Source organism: Octopus bimaculoides, chromosome 1, assembly GCF_001194135.2.
Source record: "Octopus bimaculoides isolate UCB-OBI-ISO-001 chromosome 1, ASM119413v2, whole genome shotgun sequence".
NCBI classification, from domain to species: domain Eukaryota; kingdom Metazoa; phylum Mollusca; class Cephalopoda; order Octopoda; family Octopodidae; genus Octopus; species Octopus bimaculoides.
In genome coordinates, this window is record NC_068981.1 from 55,570,899 (window position 1) to 55,580,938 (window position 10,040).

The 10,040-nt window shown below is 34.8% G+C and overlaps 1 protein-coding gene across 1 annotated transcript in view; it reads left to right on the forward strand.

Annotated features, from left to right (window-relative positions):
- LOC106883875 (A disintegrin and metalloproteinase with thrombospondin motifs 9) overlaps positions 1–10,040 on the forward strand; it is an 85,019-nt gene that overhangs the window by 54,955 nt on the left and 20,024 nt on the right. The window contains exons 28-30 of the mRNA XM_052972799.1: positions 5,311–5,475; positions 6,159–6,329; positions 8,560–8,730. Of these exons, the coding sequence (XP_052828759.1) occupies positions 5,311–5,475; positions 6,159–6,329; positions 8,560–8,730 (507 nt within the window). The remainder of the gene's footprint in view (positions 1–5,310; positions 5,476–6,158; positions 6,330–8,559; positions 8,731–10,040) is intronic.

Here is a 10,040-nt window from a genome sequence, read left to right on the forward strand (position 1 = left end):
TATATATATATATATATATATATATATATATAAAAACATGCGCACACGCACACATACATGGTATAGAATTAGTTGTGTAGTTCAAGAAATTCACTTTACTGTTGGATAATTTCAGGTTCAATCTTACAATGCAGTACCTTGGACAAGAGTCTTCTATCACAACCTCAGGTTAATCTACACCTTATGAGTGAAACAGGGTAGACAGAAACTTCACAGAGCTCTATCTATTGTCTGGTTTAACACCACCTTTAAGTGCCTTTAATAGAATCCACTCCTTTTTGAGCATTTGGACGAATTCTCCAGTTTTAGGAAAAGTTGTTTTGATACCCTTCTCCCTGTAGCAACAACATATATCTTAGTTTCTTCTTCTATTTCTTCTCACCAGTTGTATAAATGTCATAGGATTTGCCCTTCCACTTTCTCACTAAGTCATATAAAATACTTGTGAGTATGTAAGTGTTGTGTATTATACCTCTGTGTGTGTGTGTACACATATTAGTTTCAAATTTTGGCACAATGCTAGCAATTTCAAGGGAGTGGGTAAGTCAATTACATCAACCCTAGAGCTCAACTGGTGCTTATTTTGTCAACCCTGAAAGGATGAAAGGCAAAGTCGACCTTGGTGGAATTTGTACTCAGTACATAAAGACAGACGCTAACAATTCTGCCAGCTCACCACCTTTGTGTGTACATACATTATCTGCAGAGTACCATAATTAAACTGTACCCTGTTAAGCCAGATTCAGAGAGTGACTGTCCTTGTTGACTTTCATCACCATTTTTGGCAATCAGTATCGTGTGGTCCTACAATTTTCATTGATTATTCAGTGATTAGGCATGTTTCTGCTTTGTATTTTATATCATGACTCCAAAAGAGATTAATTTAAAGAAGTGGGTAACCCCAGTTGTGCAGCAAAAGTTGGAACTATATAAAGAGGCTGGTGCTTTTTTCACATTTACACACAGAAATGTTGAATAATTTTATAGAATATATATCATTGTTTTATGTAGTTATATAATATATACAATATTTTTGTAATGTTGTTTCTGTGTAATATTCAGCATGCAATGCATATATTTCTTATTTTGTATGCATACACAATATTAAACTCTATCATTGGTTAACTCAAGTAATTAGCTAAAGCTGACACCCTTCCCTGCATTAGTATGTTTTAGTAAAGATGCACAGTGTATGTGCATGTATGCATGTGTGTGTGCATGTCAAGCTAAGTCCACTTATCTCCATTCTATTTGTATTGTTTAGATACTTGAATCCTTTTACCAGTCCTTTCTACCTGTCTCACTCTTAGATCTTCTGTGGCTTAAGCAGTCCAGTATAGAATTAAATATAGGCATAACTTCCATTCAAGTGTTTCATTAATCTTGGTAATTCTAGTGGTTCTCACCCCTTTCCCAGGATATTAATGCAGTCAGCTTGAAAGTTACTCATCCACCTTTGACAGACGTTTCTTAATCATGCAAAGAGCCCACATACCATCATTACTGGGATAGTCCAGTAGGGGGCAAGTGTAGTAGTTTATCGCTTATATATAAAAGAATAAAACGTTTTTGATAGAAAATTAGTCAGAAGTTACATTTATGTATTTGTTTTGCAAGATTCCTGATGTGAAACCATCTTGTTGAAACAGATATTGTCATATTTTGAGATGGTCTTTTTTTTTTTTTCTTTTTTGCCAAATAACCATACACCCTGTATACTCGTTCTTCACTTCAGCTTTATTGTTGTTCATATTTTAGTGCCCTTTGTCTGAAATCTTTCATCACACATCTTGTGGCCTCTTCAGTGACTCTCCATCCCACATGTCTCCTCCTGTCACAAGATGAGACATGTGGGCTGGAAAGTCATCGAAGAGGTCACAGCATGTATGATGAAAGATTTCAGACAAAGAAAATAAGAACAACAATAAAGTTGAACTGAAGAATGAATATATAATGTATGTGTTTTATTTGGCAAAAGAAAAAAAAATGACCATCCCAAAATATAACAATATTAGTCAGAAGAAATGAAGGAATTATTCCTTAATTTAATTATATATTTACAGGTATAGAAAGTCTTCAAATTTTCCAAGGAAATCAAATGAAATGAAGTGAAAAAGAAACTTAAATATAATATAATAAAAAATTTTAATTATTGCATTTAAGAATTTGCCTAGCACTTAAGAATTCTTGTTTACATATCATCATCATCATCATTAACATCACTTAACATCCATTTTTCATACTTGCATTGGTTGGATGATTCAACAGGAGCTGGCTGAGTGCTTTAGATGTAACACCAGTGGGGTCACCAAGTAAGTTGTAAGGCAGAGACCTCTCAGCTGAGAGAGGGAGTGGAACTGAGGGAAGTGGCTATGAGCCAGGTGAGAGATGAGAGTGTAATAGATGGAATACTCAGCTACCGCAGTAGGACAGGGACAGACAGGAAGAGGATAGAGAGAGATAGAGTGGGAGACAGGAAAATTAGTGTCGCAGATGTATTTGGGCTTATCTACAGAGAACAGTGGTGGGAGTATAAGTAGTATAAAGGGGGTAGAGAGAGATGTTGCATAAGAGTGTGAGGGGAGAGGTTTAGAGATGGAGAAGACATGACTCTAGTGAGTGATGGTGATGGAAAATGGAGTGGGTGGGAGCAGGTGTATAGTAGATATGTAAGAGCATGTAGAGAGTGTGGATAGGCACATGAGGGAGAGCGGAAAGGCCTGCAGTGGGTGATTATCATGGAAAGTGGGATGTGAGGGATGTTGGGGAAATGGGTTGTAGGGGTGTTTTGTCAGAGGACAGATTATTTGTGTGTGTGAGAGTAGAGGCATAGTTATAAAGGACATGCTTGTATATATGGATGATCATGATTTTACTTAGCTCAATGTGTCTTCTCAAGCACAGCAAATCACCAGAGATCTTAGTCCTTTGTCATCTCCTCTGTGAGGCTCAACATCTGAAGATTATGTCTCACCATTTTTGTCCCAAGTCTTTCTGGATCTACCCCTTTCACAGGTTTCCTCCACAATTAGAGATTGGTACTACTTAATACAACTGTCCTCATCCATATGCATCACATGACCATGCCAGCAGTCTTCTCTCTTGCACACATCTGATGCTCTTATAGTCAATTATTCTCTTAAATCATTTACACTGTTGTACGTGCACACTGACATTATCTATCCAGTGGAACATGTTGGCTACATTTCTTTCAAGCCTTTGCAAGTCCTTTGTAGTCACAGCCCATGGTTCACTGCCATGTAGCATAGCTATTCGTATGCAAGCATCATACAATCTGCCCTTCATTCTGAAGGAGATGCCCTTTGTTACCAACAGAGGTAGTAGCTCTCTGAACTTTGTCCAGCCCATTTTAGCAACTACACTTTCAGATCATACTCCTTCACTGCTAGCTTGGTTACCTAAGTATCAGAAGCTATCTACCACTTCTAAGGATACCCCTGGACATTTGAGGAAGTTTGTTTTCTGTACATCCTTAATGTTTATTGTACCTGCACATCTGCCAATAACAGACTACTTTCTACCTACATCTTTTCTGTGTATTGAGCAGAACCAACCCTGAAGGGATTAGTAATTTGTCTGTTTTCCTACTTGCTAGGACTTTGGTCTTTGCTAAATTAACTTTAGCTGTAGCACAAGCATTCTCGTGTGCTCAACAAATTCTTAAATGTAATGACATAAATATTTTATTCTATTTTATTTCCAGTTTTTTTTTCACTTAATTTAATTCCATTTTATTTCATTTCCTTGGAAAATTTGATGATTTTCTGTATCTGTATTTTTATAAATAAACTTAGAAACAATTCTTTCATTTCTTCTGACTAACCTTGTTATTATTACAATTATGTGTATTCTACCAAGGTCGACTTTGCTTTTCATCCTTTCAAGGTCGATTAAATAAGTACCAGTTTTGCACTGGAGTCAATGTAATTGACTTAATCCCTTCCCCAAAATTTGGGGCCTTGTGCTTCCAGTAGAAAGAATTATTACAATTATGTGTGGTGGTGGTGGGGGGGTATAAATTAAGATGCACAACAAACAACCAGTATTTAGAACTTCATGTGTATATTTATTTGCTATAAGAGAAAACTGTGAAAAGAATTCATGTATTTTAGTCAAACATTCCTTCTTCTAGTTTCTACTAGATAATTGAGTATATAGAGAAAAAAATCAAGTAGATCCTGAAATTATTTCCTTAAGTCATTCTTATATGTGTTTCAGTGAATATTATAAGGCTGAATTATACAATCATGGTCAAGTGTATTTCTTATATCTTTGCATTATTATAAGAGCTTATTTCAGAATGTGTTATTGTGGGTTGTCTTTTCTTCATATAACAGAAAAAGTTACAAAGAATGTTTATTACAAGAGAAATTAAATGGCATGACTGAAGCTAGTGTAAAAAAATTTTAGGTTCAATTACTCTAGAACCAAACTAGACTAAAACATAATTATATCTTCATTGAGTTTCATTTGTATGTTGATGATAGATTCATAACAGAGAAGTCTGACAGATCAAATTTCACTGACTTAGATTTTCTGTCTTTATATATATATATATATATATATATATATATTATGCTAACATACATTTATAAGCATATACACTCTCACAAGTTATACAGACACTTATATAATACAGGGACAAAGAAATACATATAAACATATATATTTATTAAGATATACACACATAACCTACATAGATATACACATGCATGCATACATACATACTCACATGTACACACACATACACAAACACATATACATACATATATCTTCTGCATTCAATGCTCATGTTTGATTTCCATGTATTATATTATAGTGTACATGGAAGTGAAACATGGGTGTTGAATGTAGAGAATGTGTGAAGGCTAGAATGAAATATGAGATGAGCATGCTCTGCTTCAAGTGTAATGTTAGTTTGAATGATGGGTGAAGCCAAAATGAGCTGAGAGAAAGAAGACTACACTGGTACAGACAAGTTGTATGTATAGGGAGATGACATTTGGGGAAAGAAATGCCAAGTGAACCAAGTGGAAGGATCCTGCAGCAGAAGAAGACTGAATAAAACATGAAAGCTGGGTTCAAGTTGCTGAACCTCATGAAGATAACAAGGTCCTACAACAAATGGTGAGATGCTGTGCTGGAAAAGACCTGTCCAACTTCTGGACACATAGAAAACTGGATGCAAAATGATGAGGATATATGCATGGGCATGTGTATGTATATATGTGTGTATATATATCACAAACGCACAACATATATTAAACTTTACGTTGTAAATATTTTTAGTGTCCTGCTAGTTGCGGTAAATCTCGCAAATACCGTAAAGTTCGATGCATCAATAAAGATAATATTGAAGTTGACTTATCAAAATGTCCTGGCAAACCTCTTCGATCCAGTAAACGGTGTCGAGTAAAGAAATGTCCTCACTGGTACAAAGGTCCTTGGAGGCCAGTAAGTATTTTATTTGCAATTAAAATAAATCCTTGACAGTTAATCATTTTGTTTTTGTTTTGTTTTTTGTTACAAAAAGAAATGCATAAATTCCATTTTTTCTTCAGTGCACACAAAGCATATTGACTGTGAGGTTAAAATGCTGTACTGCTAACCATTCAGTATAAATTTATATCTTACTGCTCCTGTCATGTTGAGACCTTGGGCAAGCACATATTTCTGCTAAATCTTATTTGCTTGATGGACAAAATAAATTTAATTTGCTCTCTCTCTTAATCTAAGAATAGCCAGTCATAGAAAGAGATTCTGGCTGTTGAAATAATTACTCCAGTGAAAAAACAATCCCATTCATTTTGATTGCACAATTGGATGTTAAACTCTAAGAGTATATGAATCAAAAGTTTATTAAGAATTTTCTTAATATCAACAAATAAATGGTTATATTCTTAAAAATCTCTTATAAATATGCTACACCCCTGATATTATTATTGTATATAAAGTTGTTTTTCTGAGATTGTTACACTATACTGTATATCATTAGTAGCTGACTATTGAGGTCTCTGATAATAGTAGAAATAGTGTCAGAGTAAAACAAATAGAAATATATGACAAGTAGAAATGAAGAAACTAAAATATACTATTTGTAATTACAATGGCTGGTTGTTACTTTCTTCAATTCCTAGTGCTCTGTTGAATGTGGTAATGGTACAAGAACAAGAGAAGTTACTTGCAAACAATCTAAATATAAAGCAATACCTGATGTATATTGTAACAAGAAAAAGAAACCTATAAGTGTGAAAAGTTGCTATCCAGCACCCTGTAAATATGTATGGAAAAAAGAGAGGTGGTCATCGGTAAGCAGGTTATCATATTTTTTAATTTCCTTTTTCCAACAATAAAGTGCAATTCCATATTTTGGTAATGTGATTCTGTGCCTTGCAAATGATAGTCTACTTCGCTGTATAGCTTTATTAATTCATTTATTGTTGTTGTTATTTGAATTGGGAACATAAAGGGACTTTGCATGCACACAGACACACAGACTCACAAATAATATTAATTTGCATAACTTTTTAAGCAGTTCAATTTAAAATATAAATTTGACATCCTTTTTAATGGGAATCAAATGTTATGTCACTTACTAAACTGGTAAGTTGTTATCTCATATTATACATTATCTCACCATTAAACTATGTATTATCTTACCATTACATTTCACATTCTCAGCATTACACCATGCATTATCTCTATTAGTCAACAAGTTATCTTATTCTACAAAAAAAATAAGACTTGTGAACAATAAATCAGTATAATGTTGTGTTTCTTGAACTGTCAAACTCAACTTGTTAATTGTTTTATGATACTTCCTCACATGCCTATCTGCACATTCTCTATGTCCTCACATATCTACCACACCTACACCCCATCCACTTCAATTTCTCTCACCATCACTTGTTACAGTCATGTCTTCCCCATCTCTAGACATCTCTACACACATTCGAATGGAACATCTCCCTCAATCCCCTCTGTACTATTTATACTACCCACCCCCTGTGGGTAAACTTCAATAGCATCTAGTTTTCTCTCTCTCTGACTGTCTCTCTGTCTTTCTTTCTAACCTTCCTCTCCTTCTTTGTCCTACTGATAGTAAGACAACTATCTTTGTCCTTCCATTATACTCTAACCTCTTGCTTAGCGCATGTCCACTTCCCTCAGTTCTACTCCCTCTCTCAGCTGAGAGGTCTTTGTCTTGCAAGCTTCTTTGTGACCCCACTGGTGCTGGTGCCACATAAAAAAAGCACCTGTGCTGGCACCATGTAAAAAGTACATGTACTTGTGCCACTTAAAAAGCACCCTGTATACTCTGTAAAGTGGTTGGTGTTGAGAATGATATCCAACTGTCAAAACTATGCTAAGACTGACAATTGGAGCTTAGTGTAGCTCTCCAGTTTGCCAGCCACTGTCTAACCCAATCCAGTATAGAAAATAGGCATTAAATAAAGAGATTATAGAGGCTCTTTAACATTACATTTTATATGATGATGGTGAGTCTCATAACCCATTGGGTTACAGGGATATCTTTGAAGTTCTTTTCTTCATGTAAGTTATAGCAAGTCAGCCTAGAAGAGCCCTCCTCTTTCCTAACCATTTGAAACACTCAGTAAGTCAGCACTGAAATGACATCAGTTTTATCTTGCATTCACTGATTAAATTTGCTAAGTTGTTTCTATCATTGTGTAACTATTTACTCCAAGACAGACTGAGCCATTTTAGAATTGACCTTGACATGGACACAAAACAATGCCAGAGACAGTATGAATCTTCAGCTACTTGTTTAATGTCCTATCTTCTTTGCCTTATCAATAAATTGTATTATTTTATAAGTAATTTATTACATATGTACAAATATATAGAAGTAATTATATCAAGTGTAGCATGCTGACTTTGTGTGTTTAATCCATTCCTTTTCACTGTAGGCTTAAACAACCAAAGTAATCAGAGGCACTCAACACTAACAATAAAATAATGGTAACAATCATAGGCTGTACCAGTCTAGGCATAATAGATTACACTGTATAACATGATTTTTGTCCTTGGGTAGCAACTGTTATTTCCTATTTGCTTACTTCTACAAAGTATGAAAAATGGCTAATATTTCCTTCAAAATTTGCTTTTGTTACATTTATTCAAACCCCAAAGAATCCCTCTCAACACATAGCTATGATGTTCCCCCACTGTTCCTTCTCATGATCAGAGATGCACAAATTGTCAGCCACTAAGGGACATGATCAAGAGATTAAGGTCAAGCAATTGACAAACAAATCTATAGTATTGAGCAGAATGTTTGCTATCATGATATTTATTCTTCAGCAAATCAGTGCTGAATCTCTCTGAAATGTAATGGAAAATAGGTTGGTTTCAAAACATTGATGTCCAAGTCACAAAAGCAAAGTTTGAAAGGAAAAGTAGTCATTTCCATTGATTTCTAGATAGAAGCAAATAGGAAATAACACTTACTGACCTAAGACAAAAAAAAAAATTAGAATTTTGTTTTACAATGTTATTGCTTATTTTTACTTGCAGTGTTCTAAAACCTGTGGATTTGGACAGAAACAGCGAGCTGTAAATTGCATGGATTATGAAAATAAATCTTTAGCTGCAGATAAGTTTTGTTTATTCAAGAAGCCTAAAACCCATAGAAGATGTGCTGAGTTCCCTTGTCCTCTACAATGGACCACAGGCCCTTGGACTGATGTAGGTTTTAATTTTTTTTTTCTTTACTACTTATGAATTTAAAACATCAGATTTGAGTTGTAGTAATTGTTGCCTTTTCCATTCAATTTCTAAATGTATATTGGATGTAAGTGCTTTGACAAGGTGATTGGTTCTCAGTAGCATAACTTTTGGTCATAGAAACTGAGAATAAAGCAGAAAATTTTGATGTAAGATGGAGGAAGCATGCAAAAATGTAGGATAGATGTCTGTATAGATGAGGTTGGTGATGAAGATGATATTACTGAAGTTCTTTTTTGTATCAGCTAGGCAAGATTGTTGTCAGCATTCTGTTTAGAACATTGGTGCATAGTTTAAGCAGTGGTGGTGATTTAGTGGGTTTTAAATATTTTGATTCAAATGGATGTTATGGACATCATCAGCTTGATTTTTTTTTTTTACCAATAAGGAAGTTGAATTGTAAATGTGAAAACTTTGAAGCATTTTTTTTTATTGCAAAAATGCCGCAAATCTTAGAGGATTGGTCCATTTTATCATACCCACTACTTGAATATTGCTTATTTGGATCTTTCACTTATTTTATTGACCCTGGAAGGACCAAAGATATAATTTATTCTGCTAATATTTTAAATCAGAATGTATGGGGATAAAATGTTGTACCATAAGATATTTGGTCCCACTCTCAACAGATCCTATCTTTGACCACTAATTAGTTTTGTATCCTAAAGCACTTTTACGATTCACATTAAAAAAAGTATCTCTTTCAACTTTTACCAAATTATTATATATCAGTAGATCAGATAATTTGATATCTATATTTGTTTTTTATTTATTTGCTCACTACCTTTAACTAAAAAGTATTGCATTATATTATAGGGTTTCAAAATACCATGTTAACATGTCTCTCTTGAAGAATACACCAAGTCTATCTCTTAAGTACATAGCTCTGCTAAGGTTTTTATTCATAGGCATAGGAGTGGCTGTGTGGTAAGTAGCTTGCTTACGAACCACATGGTTCCGGGTTCAGTCCCACTGCATGGCACCTTGGGAAAGTGTCTTCTACTATAGCCTCAGGCCAACCAAAGCCTTGTGAGTGGATTTGGTAGACGGAAACTGAAAGAAGCCCGTCATATATGTGTGTGTGTGTGTGTCTATGTTTGTGTGTCTGTGTTTGTCCCCACAACATCGCTTGACAACCGATGCTGGTGTGTTTATGTCCCCATAATCTAGCGGTTCGGCAAAAGAGAGTGATAGAATAAGTACTAGGCTTACAAAGAATAAGTCCTGGGGTCAATTTGCTCGACTAAAGGCAGTGCTCCAGCATGGCCGCA